General features: G+C 47.5%; 1 protein-coding gene across 9 annotated transcripts in view; it reads left to right on the top strand.

The window, feature by feature from the left end:
* CRACDL (CRACD like) overlaps positions 1 to 22,736 on the top strand; it is a 180,316-nt gene that overhangs the window by 145,133 nt on the left and 12,447 nt on the right. For all 9 annotated transcript variants that reach the window (XM_049856555.1, XM_049856552.1, XM_049856549.1 and 6 more), the window contains one exon: positions 3,305 to 4,940. In XM_049856555.1, the coding sequence (XP_049712512.1) occupies positions 3,305 to 4,940 (1,636 nt within the window). The remainder of the gene's footprint in view (positions 1 to 3,304; positions 4,941 to 22,736) is intronic.

Genomic DNA, 22,736 nt, shown 5'->3' on the forward strand with positions numbered 1-22,736 from the left:
GAACCTGCCTCAACCACCAGTGAATGGATATCCTAATTTCTCAGAGGAATCCATATTTTCCTGACTGGGCAAAGGCATCTGGCCAGTGGTCACAAGTGTCCTTCCACAGTCATACTGTTTCTAGCACATTCACTGTTTGGTCTGAGGTTGGTGGCCTCTGTCCTAAAGCGTCCACAGCCCCCTTTGCCCTTTAGCCATGAGGTTACTCCTCCTAACTATGAGGTCTTTCCTGGTTTTCTGGCCCCTCTGGGGGACCCAGGTGGCTTTCAGAAGCTCTTCTCTGGTTCTGAGGGCGAAAAAAGTTGCCTCGCTACCCTCTCTCTTTCCTTCCTGCACCTGGGACTTCCCAGCAAAGCTCGCTGCCCTCCGGGTTTTACTAAAACGTGAGGTCCAAGTTTCTCTTGCTTTGCTTATCTCTGTAATATCTGAGGTTTCTTTCTCCATCACTCATCCTCCCAGAGGCTCAGGCACTGCTCAGAGTCTTCACAGTAGCCTCTTCATCTTCCTGCAGCTGCCCAAGTTCTTATCTCCATCTGGACAAGAGGACTGTCCTTACACCGTCAGGATTCCCCTAGCTCTGTCCTCAGAGGCATAAAGTCAACATTGGCTACGTGCTGATCTTTTATAGCTCTGAGGGGAGAAAGGGCTCTTCTTACCTAAAAAGCCTGTCTTGCATGGTTAAAAACCTTAGTATTTGTTATGAGTTTGAAAAATATTCAAGAATGCATCTGGCTGAATCTGTCTCCCTCTACCCCGGAACAGAGACTGGGAAAGAGAAACCCTGGTGGTTGCCTTAGCGTTTTACCCTGCTACACAGCACTGTGCTGTAGAGGTAGAAGTGGAATGCCCATAAATGTTTACACCATCCTCTCCTCTGGCACACAGTTTCATAGAGCCCTCACCTGGAACACCACTTCAGTTCTTCATCCCAAGCCAGGCAGTCCCAGGAGCAGGTAGTGTTATTAACTCCGTTGTATTAGGACCACCAAGATTAGATGTGTAGCCTGAGGCCTCAAGGCTGGGAGAGCTTGCGACTGCAAGACCGAGGTCTCACACTGAGCCTGAGGCCTCCTAACCGCACATCAGTGGTGTCCTCTGCCGAGGGGTGACATGGTACTTCCTTTCTGGCGACATGAGGCAGGTGAGCAGGCAGCCAAGATAGCAGTTCCTTCTTGGTGCATGCTGAGCAATCAGCTTCCCCACTTCTGCTGCTTCAGGAGGGTTCCAGGGTATGAAGCCTCTACAGGGCCCAGAGGAAGTGGTGGGGGAGACATGGAGTAGGCGTAACACACCCAGGTGTACGGGGACCTGGGGCCCTTTCTTGCTGGACACAGCTGCACAGGCTGGGCTGAGTCAGAAGTGGCTTCATTCCCTCAAGTCCTCTTGTCAGCTTCTATGACCACCTTCAGAAAGGGTGCCCCATGCCAACCTCAGTCTTCGGCTAGGCCCTGTCCACGTTGCTTCCTCATAGCTCCAGCAGCTCGAGCTGTGATGTGCCCAACCAGGCCTACTCCTCAGCTTCCTGCCGACTTCCTGCAGGCTTCATGGTTGATAGGGTGATGTTTCTAAAATGTGACCCACATCCTAAAGAGGTTTCCACACCAACAATGTCCTGTAGTAGCAAAAGGCCAGTAATGTGACTAAGTCAAGAACCTGCGGCTTTTGAAAATTCTCCTCTGAACTTCTATACACATACCCCTCTTTTTAAACCTAAAAGAATAGGACTGCATTTCAGCAAGAGTTACCGTAGGTACTGTCACAAACATCCCAGTTATCCTGTGCTCTGTTAGCCAGCAGGTGCCAGCTGGAAATGGTAGAATAACAATAACAAAACAAACAAAATCTTGTGCAGACACTCCTGAGAGCCACATTTCCCGCTGTTAGAAGGGAAGGTGAGAGCTGTATTTATGCAACAGCCAGGGTGATTCTCGAGGTCTGAGTCGTGAGGTTTTTGTAAAAAGATCAACCTCAATGCCCTCAACCTTCTGGTCATTCTCACACACTGTTTTTTGAATGACTTCTGGTTACCTTGAGCACCTTTCCTTTCTGAGAGCAGTACTGACTTTGTGACCTTAAGTACATGTCTAATGAGGAAGCTGAATTACAATCTGAAGACTAGAGGTCTTTCAGAATTAAAAAAGCTTATGGTGATGTGTGATGGTGGCGTAGATAAGGGCTTCAGAGGAACAGACAAGGGAGAGTGGTAAGCTGCAGTGAACAGGCAGGGTTTCCTGTAGGAGGCACAACATGCAACAGCCCTTGAGGGAAGCTGGTGGAGCATCCTGGAGGTATGGGGGAGGGAGAGGAGGTGCCGCTGAGGCCCAAGGCTGGGGTGCACTGTGGTGGGGGCTTAGCTTGACTTGCATGGGGTCGGGGGAGAATCAGGTTGAGACCACGTAGTAAAGGACTTACAGTGTTGCTGAACATTTAGGGTTGCTATTGGCTGTGTTTGAGTGGAAGGAAGTGTGACATAGTATGAATCCTCTTTTAGGAAAAGCAGTCTGGGCTTGCTATGAAGGACGCATCCCTGGGGAGACGGGAGCTATGGAGACAGCACTGCACTGTGGTAGAATGCACACCAGCTTGTCAGCTGTGCCAGCCATTAGCTCTGCCTGGACCACGCTGTTGATCTCCCTGCTCTCCTGTGTCTCCAAGTACAAAAAGGAAATGATAATCTAATCCGTCACCCACGGATGAATACAGGATTGAGAGAAATAGCAAGTGTAGAGTGCAGAGCCTGGCAGACACTTGGCCGATGTTGGTTTTTTCCCCTTTGCTTCACTCTACAGAGCAGTACCCACTGGTTTCCTGGCTAGGCCCCAGTAGCCATAAAAAGCCAAAAACCAGTTGATGTCAGGTCGACTCCTGACTCATGACAACCTGTGTGCAGAGCAAAACTGTGCTCTGTAGAGTTTTCAAGGCTGTGGTCTTTCAGAAGCAGATCACCAGCCCTTTCTTCAGCGGTACCTCTGGGTGGACTTGAACTGCCAATCTTTTGGTTAGTATAGTTGAGCATTTAACCATTTGCACCACCTGGAGACTCCCCAGGAGCCACAGTGTTTATTTTGAGGGCGTAACTGCCACTGTCCTGCTGGAAACTGAATCTGTGATCCAGGGTTTCAGATAGACCGGTAAGGGAGGAACTAGGAAAAGACGCCTCTGTGTGAATGTCTGCTTAAATGCCAGCTTTTCAGAAACGCCACTTTCTTTAAACTGTACTACGCCTTGAAGAAAGCGGGGGAGACGTGGTTTTCCCAAAATCCAATGTAACGCTGATGTCTTTTGTCCCGTTTATTTCTCGTAGCGAGCACAGTCAGAATCCCTGAGCGATCTGACATGCACCCCAGAGGAGGAGGAATACGATGAGAAACCATTGCTCAAAGTCAGCACAGAGGAGAACCCCAGTTCTGGGCAGCAGGATTTGGGGGCGGACAGGGGCCCTGAGCCGGGGGAGCCAGCTACGGTGGAGCACCCCGGGGGAGTCCGGGAGAGACGGGCACGCCTGCAGCACTGCCCCGCGCTCAGTGCCAGCGTGGAAGAGGGGAGCTCACCTGGGGATGACCTCTCGAGCCGCCCGGCCACCCCAGAGGTCACTGGGCCCGAGTCAGGCCCAGCCCTCTGCTTGGAGGCCACGTCTCCGCCAGAAGGCTCTGCACATCCTGACCCCAACAGCGAGAACCAGAGGGAGGAGCCGCCCATCGCAGACACATGTTCCCTGGCTGTGGACACAGCTGATGAGGTGGTTTGTGCTTCTGGTGACAGCAATAGTCAGTTATCTGTCCACAGCCCTGAGGAGGACACGGCACCTCCCAAGACTGTCACCGCCCCCGCCTTGGAGACGGCCTCTAGTCCGGATGGGCCAGATCCGGAAGTCCAGGAGGAAGTGGAACTGACCCCAGCTGTGCCCAGTCCTGAGGGAGCAGGGAAAGAGTCTTCTGCAGCCCCTGCCCCAAGCCCACAGCCCCCCAAGAGTTGCCTGAAGCACAAGGCCCTGCCAGCGAGCGTGAGCTGCAGCGCATCCCCCACACCTCCCGTCTCTGAGTCACCTCCAGGGGAACCCGCTCCCTGTTCCCTGGGCCTGGAGGCAGCCCCCGCCGAACTCCCCAAGGCTGAGCACACAGAGTCTCCGCAGGGGGGTCCCACGAGGGCAACTCCAGAGCGGAAGCTAGAGAGAGGAGGCCACGAGCTGGCCAGCGCCAAGAAGTTCTCCGTGTCCTCCAGCCGGGCACGGTCACGCACAGGCAGCGTCCGCCAGCTGGAGCAGCCTGGCCCTGGGGGCCCCTCCAGTGTCCGGCCGCCCCTTCTGAAGAGTGGCCTGGCCTGGAGGAGCGAGGCGGCGCTCGATGACCTCCGGGTGCTTCCCGAGCCGCAGAGCGTGAAACTGGGCCCCCAGAAGCCACCGTCCCCAGTGGAGTGTGATTCCCAGGACTCAGGGGACCAAGTGGCTCATCAGGCTGTGCTGGGCGGGAGCCCCCAGGATACGGCAGCCACAAGAGACCCCTGTCCAGCCACTCAGGAGTCGCCCAGCTGTGAGGACAGAAATGCCTTTCCCATCAAGCTCCGGTCCACCTCACTCTCCTTCAAATACAGAGATGGTTCTTCTTCAGAACTGAAGGGCATGAAAAGATATAGTGCTGAGGTCAGGTTGGAAAAAGGAGGACTGACTTTGCTCTCCAGAGATGAAAAATCTCAGCTCGGGACGGCCCCCAGTGCTCGAGGGGCCCGGTCCCTGAACGACCAGGGGAAAGTGAAGGCCCGGTCATCTGAGCAGCTTAGCTCCAAACCACCCCTGCCTAGAAAGCCTCTCCTGCAGACCCTCACCCTCCCACACCCACCCATGCCCCTGCAGGCGGGCCCAGGAGAGCTGGAGAAAACCCTCACGCAGGACCCTAAGAAGGAGAGTAGGATGATGGAGAAGAAGTCTGCACACAGAGCAGCCGGTAAGAGCACCACACCTTGTGCTGTCTGGGAAGGGGCGACCCGATGGGGAAATTGATATTACATGGAAGATCTTGTTAAGACTCATTGCCCCCCAGTCAATTCTGACTCATGGCAACCCCATGTGTTACAGAGCAGAACTGCTCCATAGGGTTTTCTTGGCTGTAATCTTAATGGAAGCAGATCACCAGGCTCTTCTTCCGTGGAACCACTGGGTGGGTTCGAATCGTCAACCCTTAGATTAGAAGCTGATCGAAAACTGTTTGAGCCACCCAGAGACCTGTGGATTGTCTTGCTAGACTTCCACAAAGTATATAAATCCTTTCAATGAAAACCACGTTGCAAAGGAATTGGAAGAAAAAAGTTCCTTCTAGTAGCACTGACATCCTGTTTAAGAATCAGGAGCCCCGGTGGTGCAGTGGTTAAGAGCTTGGCTGTTAACCTAAAAGGTCAGCAGTTCAAATCCACCAGCTGCTCCTTGGAAACCCCGTGGGGCAGTTCTACTCTGTCCTACAGGGTCGCTGTGAGTCGGAATCAACTTGACGGCAATAGATTTGGTTATAAAGAATGGAAGCCAGGTGTGTAGACATAGATGAGGAGCAAAAATGTGAAAACCCATTTTGTAGGAAGTTCCCTGCGAGGGGACTGGACGGCCAGCGGGTCACAGGCTACTGCTTCCACTTTTTACCTCAGAGCCTCAGCAAGGCCCAGAGCCCGGGGGATGTGTGCACTCCTTGGATGCAGGTTCTCCCAGGGCCTAAGCTACTTCTTGATTATAAATAAAGCATCTTTGAAAATGAGCCTGCCTCCTCCAGCAGTTAGACTCCTCCTGACCTTTCTCCCTGAGGAAGAATTTCCTCCCATTTAGTAATCAGGCTCATGTGACCCCACCTCTCCTGGAAAGCATCCCAAATCCTGGAGTAAATGTAAATGTAAACTGTGGGCCCCGCCCCGGGGGTGGAAGTTAACTCCTGGTCCCAAGGGAGAGATAGTGTTAAGATTGGGGCAGCCCATAAAAACCTTTGGAAATGCTGCCTTTTAAAGCAAGCAGGAAAAAAGGAAAATAAAGTAAAATGAGCAGAGACAAAATAGGCGACCTTTATGTATGTTTTTGACTTTTTTTTGTAGTGTTTCAGATGAAAGCAGAACTCTATGGGAAGTGGGCCTTTTGCAGTGGATCTAAAGAAATCTTTCGTTGCTGGTTTATTTTATTAATAGACGCCAGTGTGCCAGAAAATGAAATAGCACAAATGAGTCACGTGTGTGTATATGTTTTGTGTGTGTGTGTGTGTGTGTGTGTGTGATGAGGGCCCTCAAGAGAAACTTTCTATGGTGAATTTTACAAAAAACAAAAATTTCACGATATTTTAAGTGGCTGCTGTAAGTCCAGGACTGCACTTAAATACCGCGTCATGGGGCAGAGAGGAAGTAAACTTGGTTGCTCTTCGGGGAGCCCTGCACCCTGGGAGGGAAAGTAAGGGCTTAAGCAGGAAGATCAGCTCATACAAAACAGTGCCATGCCAAGTTCAAGTAAATGCCAGTCTTTTCTGTCTCCCTGCTAAGAAGTTAGTAATGGTGCAGTGGGGAAAAGGCTTTGAGTTCCTAAGGTGACGCCTTATGGAACAGGTGGTTTCAGGAAGCTCCAGAAAATGCTCCAGAGAGCTGGCACGTGGGGCTGTCATGACCTGAGGCCCCGGCTCAGTGGCGCAGCTTTGCCGCCGCTGTTCCGCGCTGCATGAGCATAATCGGTAAGGCCGCCTTGGGAGCGGTTCAGGCCGTAGCTGATGAGGTACTCTGCAGATTCCCAGAGTGCTTAGTGAAGCTACTGTAGAGTGATTCCAAAAGCCAGTGAAATAGGGAGGGAGGGAGGGGGGCTCATTGTGTGCAGATAAAACCCTACCGTCAGCACCCATCCACCTTCATGGCCCGAAATTGAAAATGTCTCTCCAAGGCTCGTAGTGAGAGATGGAAAAGAGGCTTAAAGGGACAACGCTTGATACATTAATTATTTATAACTTCCTCAGCCTAAGCTGCCGGGCTTTGTTCACGATAAAATGCCTGGAGTGGTCTGTAGTTAAAGCCATGGCATTTTTCTTTGATTTGAAAGAAATGCAGAATGGTATTTATTAAGCTTTGCTTAAAAAAGCAGAAGAGAAACAGCTTGTCCATCTACGCTCATTACTGTTTCCTAAACCACAGAAATAACAGAGGTTTGGGTGGATTCGAGAGTGAAAAAAGTCTAGCTTACTTTAGGGGCGCCTGTAGTGGCCTTCATTTCAACACAAAGACAGGAGGCCAGGAAATGGCCCACATCCTACCGGAAACTGACAGATGCCCGAACAGGCTGTGGCTGCTGCCTAGACCCACCCTGGACCTTGAGGTACGGAGGCTGCCTTGGTGGACCAGAGCAGAATCTTGGGGATCAGGCTTACAAACCCCATTGATGAATCAGCCCCTGCACGTTCCCCAGGGCTAGATCTGTTTAGGGTTTAATTCATTATTATTACTTCTACTACGGCCGTCCTCACTGCTCCCAGATTCCAGCAGCTGGAGGTGATTTAGTTCAAATAAAATATACAGACAACAAATGTTTTAGCAATAGGATTATTCAGTTTTCTGGAAAGGCCTAATTACTGCTGTGTGTTATCTTGCGGTGGCAAGTACTTTACCCAGAGCTCCCAGATAGGCTGCGATCCCCCACATCCCTCTTCCAGGGGCATGCTCCGTAAAGCTAGATTATTAAAATGTCCCAGATGGGCGCACAGCTCTGCCTCAGAGGCTCAGACTGCTTTGCCCCAGCACTCCTGTTTATTCTTCCTCCTCCCCTCTGCACCCTGTCTTTTCTTCTTTGAAGGAATGGAACAACTCTTCAGAAGCCATGGACGATGCAAGGGTCGTAATACTAAACGGGCAAACCCAGCTTGCCAGTGACCGGGCCTTACGGGAGCCACTGGGAGTGGTTACTGCAAAGCCCAGCGCTGCATTTGTGGCCCACACGAAGGAGACCTGTTTGTTAGTTTGCCGTGGGAGGTAAACGGCCCAGGGTTATTAGCCTTGTTCGTTTGTGCGGGGCACATCTGCCTGTTGGGTAAATCTCTTCCAGCCTAAATTCTGGATGGGGAAGCAGTTTATGGAGCACAGGATTAGAATTAAAACAAAGGACTTAGAGAATCTTTTGTGGAAAAATTGTAAAATACAGACAGAAAGTATAAAGAAAAAAACAATCACTTGTAAGTCCACTCCATAGATATTGTCGTTGATGGTTCTTCCTAGTCTCTTTTCTTTGTGTATGGATGCACGTATAACCTCCTTCTTAAACAGTTGTGATGCCACATTAGATGTTTTGGAAAGCAGCTGGGCAAATTGCTATTCTCACCTGGGGGCCTCATTGGTAACCAGCATAGCCTCCAATCAGAGCTTGTTCCCTCCAGACCAGCAGCTAACACGGTAACATACCCAGGTCCCTCACCCTCTTTTTCTAGACTCCAGCAAGCAGTCATTCACGGTCGTTCTTTCAACAAATAGTTACGATATGCATCTGCCATATGCACAGCACTGGGCTGGCCACAAAAGATAGGAAAAGTGTGAGGCTCTTGCCTAGAAGGAACTTGCCGTACTGAGGAGGCAGGTGGCAGCTGGATGCTGTAGGTGTATGTAGAGAGATACCTATCTTGTCTTTGGATGCCAGAGACATTTCCTGGAGGAAATAAACTCAAAGAGACTGTCATCCTTCCCAGATGACACAATTACTTCATGTATATCCAAGTTCATTTGCATAGAAAACGTAATAGTTTTTTTTAATATATCACACTAAAGATATATTCATATCTCTTGAATTCATAAAGAAAAACAAGTTTGCTCACACCTTCCTTATTTTTTTCCTAGCCTGATTCTTCCCTTCACAGTCCCTTTCTGGGCTAGTATGTTCAATATTAATGGCTTCTATTTCCCTGCCTTTTCTGTGCTCCTCAAAGTAATGTGTCATCTTATCCTCACGTGCCCTCAGCTTAGCAGCCTCTCTTTGGTCCCCTCACACAAGACACGTTGTGGATTCTCACCTGTCTCCTGAAGTTCCCTCTTCCCTTGACTCCCTCTGCAACTACCTGACTGCATGATGGCCATCCTTATCTTGACATCTCAGCATTCAAAGTTGAGTTTATTTATACCTCTCTCATCCCAGTGCTTTGTCCTTCTCAGTAACCCCCTATTTAATCAGATGCTCAAGCCAGTCATTAAAATTTTTGATATGGAAAAATATATGAAATGCTGTAAAAAGGGTATGAAAAAAAATCCCACTGCATAAGACATTACATAAAGAGAGAATTGCAGTTCTACGCAAGATGTACAAAGCACAAACCACTCTATCTGTCCCACTGATTACAATTAAAAACCTGGAACAGAATACATAACATGCATATCAGAGGACTGTGAAAGGTAGAGAAGAGCTGATGGACTAGGTAGGGAGATCAGGAGTGATGATCTGGCAGTGAGTGCTAGCATTGAAGCAACATCTTCCTGCTCTGCCACTGGCAGTACCAACAACCCTTGCAGGTCAGAGCTCTTTTGACTGCCCCAGCCCTACTCTAATGAGTATTAACAACAAAACAGCAACCGTCTCCCTGCCAACAGTACCAGCAGCAGCCCTGCAGGGCGAATTTTTTTACTTTCCTGACCCTTCTCCAGGTGAGTGCCAGTGACAAAGCATCAGTCTTTCTCATGGTGCTGGCATCTCTCCAGAATGGAGCTGTTTTGATTCTCTCAGCTCTATTCCAGACAAATGCCAGCAACAAAGGGAACCTCCTGCCCTGATGGCATTGGCAGCAGTGTCCCTTGTGGGGTGGAGTCCTTTTGACTCTTCCAGCCCTGATCAAGAAAAGCACCATCAATGAAGTGGCCCATCTCCCACCCCCACCAAAATCAGTGAGTGGCCTTGTCCTGCAGACCAGAGCCCTATTCCAGGTGAGTTCAGCAGAGAAGGCATTTGCCTCTCTCTAAAACAACCTATGGGGCAGAGCTGTTTTGACTCTCTAGACATTACCCCAGGAGTCATCTATTAGTGAAGCTACAACAACGACATTGGTGGCAGTGGCAGGGATGACAGACCCTGCAAACTGTTTTCACTTGCCACTGTGCCCACAAAGTGGTCCCAGCCACAAGAGTGCATGACAGCACAAAGACAATAAGCCCTGAATTTATAGCCAGAGCACCAAGAGGGGACCCATGGGAACCAGAGTATGGGGGAAGGGGATCATAGAAAGGAGAACGCTGAAAAGAGATCCTTAAATATGTGTATGAAGTTCTGGGCTCATCTCTAGCTACCCGTGTATGAAACGGACTAGAATCAGTATAGCAAAATATTTGAGAATTTTAACAAGACTTGGTCTCATAACATAATATTTAAGATGTCTAGTAAGCCAAAATTATTCAAGCTACAAAGAACCAGGAAAACCTAAAAAATCCTTAAAGATCAAGCCAGTCAACAAACACCAACCTTGAGATGGTCCAAATATTGGAATTATTAGACAGAGACTTGAAAGCAACTATTATAACCATGTTCCAAGAAGTAAGAGCGAACAGTTTTGAAATGAATAGAAAGATAGAAATTCTATATAAAGAAATAGAAGCTATAAATGAGACTAAAAGGGCACACCAGCCCAGGGGCAAGGACTAGAAGGCAGGAGGGAACAGGAAAGCTGGTAATAGGGAACCCAGGGTTGAGAAGGGAGAGTGTTGACATGTCATGGGGTTGTTAACCAAGGTCATAAAGCAATATGTGTACTAACTGTTTAATGAGAAACTAGTTTGTTCTGTAAACCTTCATCTAGAGTACAATAAAAACAAAACAAACAAAAGAAATAGAAGCTATAAAAAAGGATATTTTAGAACTGGAAAATACAGGTAACAAAAATTTAAAAAATCACTGACAGGACTAATTAACAGAATGGAGGTGACAGAGGAGTCAGTTTCTTGAGGATAGATCAATGGAAAATAAGTAATTTGAGCACAGAGAGAAAAAAGGAAAAGAACGAAGTTTCAGGAACCAAAGAAACAGTGTTAAAAAGTCTAACATTTGTGTCACAGGAGTCCTAGAGGTGGAGAGAAAAAGATTGGCACAGTCAACTATTTGAAGAAATAATGACTAGAAATTTCCCGAATTTGGTGAAAGACATAAATTTATGGAATCAAGAACCTCAGTCACCCCTACACAGGGTAAACTTAAAGAAGTCCACACAAAGATATGTCATTATCAAAGGTCATAAAATTAAGAACAAAGAAAAAAATCTTCACAGCAGGCAGAGATAAAAAGGGCACGTTACAAATAAGGTAACAAAAATTTGAGTGACCGTGGATTTCTAATCAGAAACCATAGCAGCCAGAAGACGATGGAACTGCATTCTAATATGTATTGCTGAAGCGAGCATAATGTAACAGCATTTTTAAATTGCTGAAAGACAACAGCTGTCAACCCAGAATTTTTATCAAGTGAAAGTATCCTTCAGCAATGAAGGCAAAATAAAAACATTTTCAGTTCAGTAAGAATGCATAACAACTGTAAATATATATGCATCTAACAACCAAAACCAAAACCCACTGCTGTCAAGTTGGTTCTGACTCAAAATGATGCTATAGGACAGAGTAGAACTGCCCCATAGGGTTTCCAAGGGAGTAAATCTTTATGGAAGCAGTCTGCCACGTCTTTATCCCATGGAGCAGCTGGTGGATTTGCACTACTGACCTTTTGGTTAGCAGCCGAGTGTTTTAATCACTGTACCACCAGGGCCCCTTTGCATCATATTTTAATCATTGCACCATCAGGGCCCCTTTACATCTAACAGCAGAGCTTAAAAATACAGGAAGCAAAAGCTTATATAACTAAAAGATAGTACAGAAAAGAAAACTACAGACCAATATCTCTCATTAACAGAAGTCCATAACAAAATATTTAGAACTGGAAAATACAATTACAAAAAAAAAAGAAAAAATTCACTGATGGAGCTCATTAGCAGAATGGAGGTGACAGAAGTGTCAGTGAACTTGAACATAGGTCAATAGAAAATATCTAATTTTGAACACAAGGGGAAAAAAAGATCCATAGTTATACCTAGACATTTCAGACACTTCCTGTCTGAGTAATGGAGGAAATTAGACGGCAGAAAATCAGGAAGGATACAGAAACGTTGAACATCATAAACCAACTTGACTTAATTGATATTTATAGAACATACCGTCTAACCACAGCAGAATACACATTCTTTTCAAGTGCGCATGGAACATTCATGAAGTTAGGCCATACTCTAGATCACTAAACAAATCTTAATTAAATTCAAAAGAAATTTTTCAACGTATGTTCTCTGCCCATAATGGAGTTAAATCAGAATTCAACAACATATCTGAAAAATATCTGGGAAGTTATAGGAAAAATCACCAAATATTTGAAATTAAACATCACACTACTACATCATCCATGAATCAAAGAGACAGTCCCAAGGGAAATTAGAAAAGTCAATTAAAATGAAAATACAACACATGAAATGTGTGGAATTCTGATGAACTGCTACTTAGAGGACAATTTATGGCATTAAATACTTATATTAGAAAAGAAGAAAGGTTTCAAACCCATCTCAGCTTCCACTCTTATGAAACCAGAAAAAGAAGGGCAAACTAAACCCAAAATAAGCAGAACTGAAAGAAATGATAAAAATAAAAGCAGAAGTTGATGAAAATAGAAAAATAATAGGAAAAAAAAAAATGAAACCAAAAGATGGCTCTTCAAAACAATCAGTAAAGAAGCCTGTAGTCAGACCAACCAAAATAAAGAAGACACAGATTGCTAACACCAGGAACAAAAAAGGAGATGGCACTACTGACCCCACAGACAGTAAAGGGATAAAATGGGAACCCTGTCAAGACAGTGTGGTATTGATGGAAAGAGAGACACATGTATTAATGAAACAAAAGAGAGACTCAAGAAATAAACCCACATAAATATGGTCGATTTTTTTTTTTTTTTTTTTTTTGCAAAGTTGCAAAAGCAGTCTATTGAAGAAAGAAGAGCCTTTTCAGTAGTTGTGTTGGGACAATTAGAACATGCATGAGCAAAAAAATTTTAAAAATTCAAGCTATACCTCACATTGTATGCAGAACTTAACTCAAGTGGACCTAAATGTAACATGTAAAACTATAAAACTCTTAGAAGAGAACACAGGAGAAAATATTTGTGCCCTGAGATTCTTAGGGAAATACCCAAAGAGTTCTCAGATACAACACCAAAAATATCTATTAAAAATTCATAAATTGGACCTCACTGAAGTTGGAACTTTTGTTCTGTGAAAGATACTTCTAATAGAATAAAAAGCCAGGCCACAGACTAGGGGAAAATATTTGCAAATCACGTATCTGAAAAAGTATTTGCATCCAAGATATATAAAGAACTCTCAAAACTCAATAATAACAAAACAAATACCTCATTTGAGAAATGGGCAAGCATTTTTAACAGATACTTTACCAAAGAGATACACAGATGGAAAATAAACACAGGAAAAGATGTTCAGCGTCGTTAGGGAGGTGAAAATTTAAGCCACGATGAGATGCCATTACTCGACTATTGTTGTTAGTTGCCATCAAGTCAGCCACTACTCAAAGTGACGTTACCTATAACAGATGGAAACATTGCCCTGTCCTGTGCCATCTTCACGGTCATTTATGTTTGAGCCCATTGTTGCAGCCACCATGTCAATCCTGGCAGAAAGCAGAGGATACCAGAAGGATGTTTACCTGTTGTTTATTGACTATACAAAGGCATTTGACTGTGTGGATCAAAACAAATTATGGATAACATTGTGAAGAATGGGAATTCCAGGACACTTAATTGTGCTCATGAGGAACCTGTACATAGATCAAGAGACAGTTGTTCGGACAGAACAAAGGGATACCGAGTGGTTTAAAGTCAGGAAAGGTGTGGGTCAGGGTTGTATCCTTTCACCATACCTATTCAATCTGAATGCTGAGCAAATAATCCGAGAAGTTGGGCTATGTGAAGAAGAACGGGGCATCAGGATTGGAGGAAGACCCCTTAAAAACCTGCGTTATACAGATGACACAACTTTGTTTGCTGAAGGTAAAGAGGACTTGAAACACTGATGAAGATCAAAGACCACAGCCTTCAGTATGGATTGCACCTCAACATACAGAAAACAAAAATCCTCACAAATGGACCAGTAAGCAACATCATGTTGAACAGAGAAAAGATTGAAGTTGTCAAGGATTTCATTCTACTTGGATCCACAGTCAACACCCATGGAAGCAGCAGCGAAGAAATCAAAAGACACATTGCATTGGACAAATTTACTGCAAAAGACCTCTTTAAAGTGTTGAAAAGCAAAGATGTCACCTTGAAGACTAAGGTGCGCCTGACCCAAGCCATGGTTGTTTTCAGTCGCCTCATATGCGTGCGAAAGCTGGACAATGAATAAGGTAGAAGAACTGATGCCTTTGAATTATGCTGTTGGCAAAGAATATTGAATATACCATGGACTGCCAAAAGAACGAGCAAATTTGTCTTGGAAGAAGTACAGCCAGAATGCTCCTTAGAAGCAAAGATGGCAAGACTACGTCTTACATACTTTGGACATGTTGTCAGGAAAGATCAGTCCCTGGAGAAGGGCATCATGCTTGGTAAAGTTACAGGATCAACGAAAAAGAGGAAGACCCTTAACGAGGTGGATTGATACAGTGGCTGCAGTAATGGGCTCAAGCATTATAACAATTGCGGGCATGGTGCAGGACCAGGCAGTGTTTCGTTTGGTTGTACACAGGGTCATTATGAGTTGGAACCGACTCGACAGCGCCTAACAACAGCAACACATATTGGTTGCTGGACCCCTGGTGGCACAGTGGTTAAGAGCTGGACTGCTAGCCAGAAGATCAGCAGTTCGAATCCACCAGCTGGTCCTTGGAAACCCTATGGGGCAACTCTACTCTGTCTCATAGGGCCACTATGAGTCAGAATCAACTCAAAGCCAATTTTTTTTTTTTTTTTTTTAATATTGGTTAATTATACACGTGTACTGTGTTGTAGCTAACCATTCCCTTACTGAAGAGCATTCTGGTGGTTTCGAGGTTTTTTTCTTCTTCTTATTAACAGTGGTGCAGTGACCGCTCTGGTCATTGTATTTCTATGTATCACGCCACTGTTTTTCTGGGATAGATTCCTAACAACGGTACTTCCGGCTCATTGGGCATGTGCCTTTTTAATGTGATAGATAACTTCCAGTTATCCTCCATAAAGGTTATACTGGTTTATTCTAGCAGAATAGGGACTGCCCTTTTCTCTCCCTCCTCGTCAGTGCTCAGTGTTGTCAATCTATTTTTTTTTTTTTTCAATCTGATGGATGAAAAACATCGGTCGTATTTTACACCTTGGTTGGTATGTTCGGGTATGTTCTGTTCATACTAATAAGAAATGTCTCCATCCTCTCCCTGCCCCCATATCAGCACCCCTCACTTTAATCTGATGCTTCTTCCCTCCAACTCACCCCTCTCATTCTGTCTTTCCAAGTCATGGGTCCATCTCTGGAAGTTTCCGTGTTAAAACCCCCGAAGCCTTCCCATTACAGGGAAACATGTAATGCCCTGTGTATATAATCAAGCTCCTGGGTAGAGGCCTGGAAAACTTTCTGGGTTCTAACCAAAGTCGACATTTCAGCATCTCTAAGCCCATCTGCCACACTTTTCACCCATGCTTCTCCAGCGCCACCCATCCCCAGCTCCCCTGGGCACACACACCCCTGCTAGCTTTGAGCGCACTTCCCCTCGCCCCTGACTCAGAGCTGCTTGGGAACACCCAGGAGGGTTTTTTCTCTGTTGAGTGCCTGTAGTTGGCGAGCCCCCAGCATGCAGTGGGTGCTCTGGGGCCAGGTTTGCATGACCAGACACAGGGATGAGTGAGGGAGGAAGCAGCTGGCTGTGCGGTGAGACCAAAAAGCACAGATTTGGAGGCATAACTCCGAGGTCCACCCCTCATGGGCTTTGGGACTCTGAGCAAGTGAATTTTTTAACTGCTGAGTCTTAATTTCTTTATTAGCAAACTGAGAGTCGGAATCGACTCGATGCAGTGGGTTTGGTTTTTGGTTTTTTGGAGGTTAATCGTAATAACGGTACATAGGGCAACAAGAGCATTTTTTTAGACTACAAAATGCGATACAGCCAAACTTTCCAAATGACCCCCATCTCCGCTGCGTGGAGCATGTTAGAATGGGATTATTCCTGTCCCCGTTTAGATATAGGCGCCCATGCATACATGTAAGATGCCAGCGCACGTGTGCAGATACTGTGGAGAGCCCTGAGCTACCCACCACCGCCACCGCCGCCCTGAGAGTATGCAGGAGTCCTAAGATGGGAGAGGAAAAGGGGGTTTGCAAAACTATGGCATTCTATGAGCTCCAGGGGGCTGAACTCAGCCAGAGTCTATGAGGGGAGTTCCATGAAACTTCTCAGAAAGCCGGACATGTGTGCCCTGCATTTGGGAGACATGGAGGAGCGATGCTGGACTCAGGCCACCAGTGGCCACAGGGCAGACAGGGCTGCCGCACGACCACACTGCTCCCTAGTAGGGGGGCCGCTGGGAGGCCAAAGGGACTCCAGAAGCCTGAGTCTCTGCAAGTGGGCACTGGGCAGCAGAGGCCAGCCAGAGCTTCAGCAGGGGATGGCAGTCCCCCAGGAACCATGCCTACCCCCTGTCCAGTTCAGAATCTGCCTAGACCAGACAGGACGGTGCCTGCTGTAACAGTGACAGGTGCCAGTGGGGGAGATAGACTGGCACAATAGCCACAATCATGGATTCAAACTTAAGATTGTGAGGATGACACAGGACTGGGCAACATTTCAGTCTACTGTACATAAAGCTACCATGAATCAGAGCCAACTCAGTAACAGCTGTCTGTCTGTCTGTCCGTCTACCCATCCGTCCATCCATCCATCATATTCATAATGACCTTCACAGCCCTCCTTGTGATGTAGGATATTTTCAGTGCCCATTTCACAGATGAAACCACAGAGGCTTATGAAGTAAAGTGACATGTCCAGGGTCACACGGCCAATATGTAACGAAGCTAGGACTCAAACGCAGATAGATCTTTTGTCACTAATCCTCACCCATTATATCACATACTGTCTCATAGTAAATGGTATGACCCCACAACATTCCTATACTTCCATGCTCTCCCCATGACTCTGCTTTATGACTTATTCGTTGAGTGGCAAACAATAGTTTCTTAATCTCAGCACTTTTGACATTTTGGGCCAGATACTTCATTGTTGTGCGGGGCTGTCCTGTGCATTGGAGAATGTTTGGCATCACCCCTTGCCTTTGTCCACGAGATGCCGATAGCAATTCCCGCGTCCTGAGCTGGGACAGCCAAAATGCCCCCAAACATTACCACAATCAGCCCTGGTCGAGAACCACAGCAACCACTGCAGTATAGCATGATAGTGAAGAGCACGGACTCCAACCTACATGGGCTGAAAACTCCTCCACAGGCCACTAGCTGGGTGCCTTTGGGCAAGTTCTCTGGCCTCTATAATTTTCAGTTTTCCCAGCTAAAATAGGGTTATTGCTGAAAATTAATATGTAAAATGTTTAACTTGGTACTTGCCCTTAGTAAGTGCTTAATATACGCTAATTATTAACAGAGTCTTGACTCTCACTAGCTCTCACCTCTTATAATATATACACATTTCCAGGACCATTTGAAGCATCCGTGGCATTTTTTTCTTTCCTCTAGCATATTGGTTTCTGATTGTAAGAGAGGAATGTGTAGGTCACACACATAGATACACACACAGACAGACAGACAGCTGCTATTGCGTTGACTCTGATTCATGGTAACCTTATGTACAACAGAACGAGATGTCCAGTCCTGTGTCATCCTCACAATAGCAAGTTTGAATCCACCATCGTGGCTACTGTGTCAGTCTATCTCCCCCATTGGCACCTGTCACTGTGGTGGCAGGCACTGTCCTGTCTGGGCTGGGCAGATTCTGAACTGGAAGATGGGTTTCAGTTATTGACTGAGAAATGGAAGCCGTAGAGATCTTGAGACTGGAGAAGCAGAAGGAGCTGGAGTGAGAAGCAGGTGTCCACTGTGGCTCCTGACGTTGGAGCAGAGGGAAAAGGTGTGAGGACAGCTTTGCCCCTGGTGGCCTGGTGCTGGTGGCTGGGAAGGAGGCGCCCACACAGCGGCAGTTGCTTTCACCGAGAGCACCATTTTGCCAGGATGCTCTAAAGTGAGCCCGTGCTTAGAGAGGCAGGCTCTTTGCTCCTGCCCATTGGTGGAACCTTATTTACGAGAGTAAACGGAAGCAAGAGGAGGGATTCGGGGTAAACCTGTTGAGGATGGAGGGAGGAGGGAGACTGGGTGGGCTAGGTGGAGGTAGTAGTTAGAAAAGGCAAGTGGGTCAGGGACCTTGGAGTGCATTTATTATGGATTGAATTGTGTCCCCCCCCACCCCAAAATATATATTGGAATCCTAACCCCTATGTTGTGGTGCAAACCTGTTTGGAAATAGGATCTTCTTTGTTAAGTTAATGAGCCCATAACACTGTAGGGTGTGCCCTAAGCCTAAGCACTTCTGAGTTAGAGAAAGTGGATTAGACACAGACGGAAGCACAGACGAGAAGAATATGCCAGGTATCACCAAGGAAGCAAGGAACACCTGGGCCACAGAAGCTGGAATATACCAGGATCTTTCCCAGAGCTGACAGAGAGAGAGCGAAAGCCTTTCCTTAGAGCTAGCACCCTGAAGTCACACTTCTAGCTTTCTAAACTGTGAGAGAATAAATTTCTGTTCTTTAAAGCCACCCACTAGTGGTATTTCCGCTAGCAGTAGGGGACTAAGACAGCGTTTGAGGGCCTAGGGCGTGAAGAGCGTGAGAAGAGTCTGCTCATGGAGGAAGGGCTTCCTTTGGGGAGCACTCACTCCCCTCTGCCAGCAGCCTTGCCTGTGCTCAGTGTAGAAACAGCTCCAGGGTACAAACGTGCCTCATTTCTCTGGGTGGACAGGGAGCTAGACGCTTCCTTGTCTCTGTGACAGCACCGGGGTTTTTTGCTTTTTTACTTTAATAATAGTATACTTGCAGAAAAGTACACAGATCGTGTATGTCTGGCCCCATGATTTTTCACACATGAGCACATCAGACCAGAAACTGACCAACATCAGCACTCCCAAAGCCCCTCTCGTGCCCCCTTCTGGCGGGCTGTGGGCCATTCTGGATTGGGACCACGTGTCAGCTGTCGGAGGGCCTTCTCTCCCCACTGACTGCTCTTGCAGTCTTCACAGAGTTATAGTAGCTGAGAAAAACCCTTCGTGTCTGTAGCCTCAGCACCTATGGGGCCAGGCACCTCGTGGGCACCCGCCAGGCCTCTGGTGAATCAGGAGAGGAAGTGAGGGCTGTATTTTAGTCTGGATGTGCGGCTAGGGCACAGCCCTCTCCTGGCGTCAAACATGCGAGCTCACTCTGGGAATAGCCCCTCTGGCTCACTCCTGAAATGCCGGCCATAGGCTGGAAATAAAGACGTGGATGAGCTCCCCCAGCTTGAGGTCTGAGGTGGGGTCCCACAGCCCGGCTGGCTCCCCGACAGAACGGATGAGGGATGGCTGCAGACTTCTGCCAGCATTAACTGACCAGGAGATGTGTACGCCAAGGCTGACAATAGATCAGTAAACACCCAAGACAACAAAGCACCCCAAAACCCTCAAGTTGGTCATGGAAGAGACCTAACACAAACTCTGCAGAGTGGGTGAGGCCCCGTTGCACGTCTCCAGGGCCCCCCCCCCCCGGGCTCCGGCGGTCTCCCTAGTGTCATCCCATCACCTGGTTTCCTTCAGGACAACCAGGGTCGTGGCAGAGCACACGGGAAGAGGCAGAAGCAGAGGGCTGCTGCTCTGTTGATTGAAACACGGAGACATAGCTGGCTGTCCTGGCTTCAGATAGCTGTGACGACGGTGATGACACAGCCATTTGCATCAGAAACCTTTAAAGCTCCTCGGGCCTTCGGCAGTTCTGAGAGGCTGGGAGTGAGCTGTTGACAGGCGTTTTCAGACGGCAGTGTGACAGGAAAAGATCCCGAGGGAGCCCAAGTCGTTAGCATGGGTGTTGGTTTATGGGAAACTTTTTTTTCTCCTTTATGTGTTTATCTGCTTTCCAAATCCGTGCAGTATGACTGTGTCCTTTTATCATCAGGAAACAATTTTTTGAAAGGGAAAAAGAGTGCTTAAAACATGGCAGCATTCACTGGCTTAGACGAGTAGAAGTTGTTGAATTGGTCTGTGCTGTGTTGTGTATATTTTCACCTCAAAAAAAAGCTGGCAGCGTAGCCTAGCTTTTTACGAGGCATAGACGTCGTGCCGTCCAGCTGTGTTAGCGCAGAGCGGAGCATCTGGTTTATTTTCTCATCCGAAGGGCAAGAACATGTGACCGTTTACATTGTAAAGCTCACCACTTCTCGCTCGGGGAAGGTGGTCTTGAGGGTTCCCAGCTTCCAGACTCACAGCTGTGTCCTACTTGTCTTCTGGGTGTTGTCCACCCTGAGAGCACCCCCATCGCCCCATTCCCTCTGCTATTTGGTATAGAAGCCTTTTTGGATGAAAGAAAAAGTACCTTGAGGCTGAATTTTAATAGGCATGAAAATACTCTCACCGGCCATCACCAATCGGTGTGTCAGAATGAAGCGATTAGATGCCTCTTTCCCGTGGAGCGGTGGCTGAACGTCCCTAGAAATGGCTTCATGTTGAGTTTCTGAATGGTTACTCTTAGGTCTCTTTGGGTAGAAATTGCTCAGTCATAATGCCAGACGTGAGTCCAGAAACTTTGTGATTTTCTTCCCCATTGTATTTAGGGTTCTGTATGTAGGGATGGAGGCCTGGTTGCGTAGTGCTTAAGTGCTCTGCTGTTAACCAAAAGGTTGGCAGTTCAAATCCACCCAGTGGCTCCGTGACAGAAAGACCTGGCCATCTGCTCCCATACAGGCTACAGCCAAGAAAACCCTGTGGGACAGTTTTACTCTGTCACATGGGGTCTCTGTGAGTCAGAATTGACAGCACCCAACAACAATACAACATGGAGTCCCTAGGTGGTGCAAACAGTTAACATACTCAGCCGCTAACCAAAAAGTTGGAGATTTGCCTCAGGAGAAAGGCCTGGTGATCTACTTCCTAAAAATCAGCCATTGAGGACCCTGTGGAGCACGGTTCTCCTCTGCCACACATGGGATCAGCATGAGTCAGAATTGATGGCAGTTGTTTTGTTGTTGTTGCCTCTGTTGTTAAGAGTGATAGAGGCATGGCAAAGCTGAAAGCACCCGTGAAGATGGATGAAAACTAGGCTACAAGCTTGAGCAGTGTGTCTGCATCAGACCCTGCCTGCCTGCGAGGGCTCTCCCATAATGCCAGCGGCTTTGCAGAGGAGCCAGCATCCTGACAGCGGGTCTTCAGTGAGGATGGGTGTCTTGGGCCAGGCTCCTGCATGATTGTAGCTGCCCAGCCTTATTCAGACTCTGCTGGCCTTGGAGTCCCTGGGGGGGTGGAAAGAGTTAAAGCACTCGGCTGCTAACAGAAAGGTTGGCAGTTTGAGTCCACCAGGGACACCTGGAAAGAGGCCCGGGGATCTACCTCTGAAAAACCAGCCACTGAAAACTCCATAGGGCACAGTTCTGCTCTGATGCACATGGGGTTTCCATGAGCCGGAACCAACTCCATGGCAGCTGGTTTTTGTCGCCCTGGAGCCCTGGTGGCGCCGTGGTTAAGAGCTCTGCTGCTCATCAAAAGGTTGTCAGTTCGAACCCACTAGCTGCTTCTTGGAACCCTACAGGCAGTTCTGCTGTGTCCTGCGGAATTGCTAGGAGTCGGACCTGACACCACGGCAGCGTGGTTAACGCCCTGACCAGCCCTTTGCCGAGCACTGCAGGTGCAGGGATGACTAAGAGGAGGTGCCTGCCCTTACAGGGCTTGCCATCAGACGGGCACACCCAAAGCAGTAAAATGCACCTGCTAGAGCTGTTGTCGACCCACATCCTTAGGGATCCAAGAGTCAGCCTTGTGGCCTGACCCAGTGGGAGCCCGTGATGCCACCCAGCACCTGCTGTGACTGTCTTCTCACAGTGGGGGACAGGTGCTTGTTTTCAGTGCCGATGGCTTGCTGGTCTCCATCATGTCCTGGGTGAGATTTGCCAAGGCCCACATCCCGCCCCACGTGTTAACAGTAACAACAGCACCGGTAACCAAAAAAAGCAACCGCAGCAGCAGTGGAGGCGGCAGCTAACCTTCTAAGCACACCCTGGGTCCCAGGCACTGAGCTAAATGCTTCCCCTGGATTATCTCGTTGTGTATTCACAGTCTCACCCTGAGGTGTAAATACTACTATTTTCCTCATTTTACATTGAAACGAATCAAAGAGAGGTTCTAGAATTTGCTCAAGAGTACACTGCTAGCTTGAGGCAGAACTAGATGATAAGCCTTGAACTGCAGCCCTTGAGCAGAGCGGAAGGCACTCAGTCACCCTGGCCCCAGGGAGGAAGCGTTCCCCTTTGCCAAAACCCATTGAACCTGCCAGGAATAGAGTCTCTTTGAAATTAACGCTTGAAAATGTTCTTCTCCAAATATTTCTTTGTGGTTGGGAAGTACGTTAAGGAAAGGAAACCAAAGCGAAATGCATTGCTGTCCAGTTGACTCCAAGTCATGGCAACCCCGTGTGTTGCAGAGGGTTTTCTTGGTTGTACTCTTTACGGGAGTAGATTGGCAGG

The sequence above is a fragment of the Elephas maximus genome, chromosome 17 (assembly GCF_024166365.1).
Source record: "Elephas maximus indicus isolate mEleMax1 chromosome 17, mEleMax1 primary haplotype, whole genome shotgun sequence".
NCBI classification, from domain to species: domain Eukaryota; kingdom Metazoa; phylum Chordata; class Mammalia; order Proboscidea; family Elephantidae; genus Elephas; species Elephas maximus.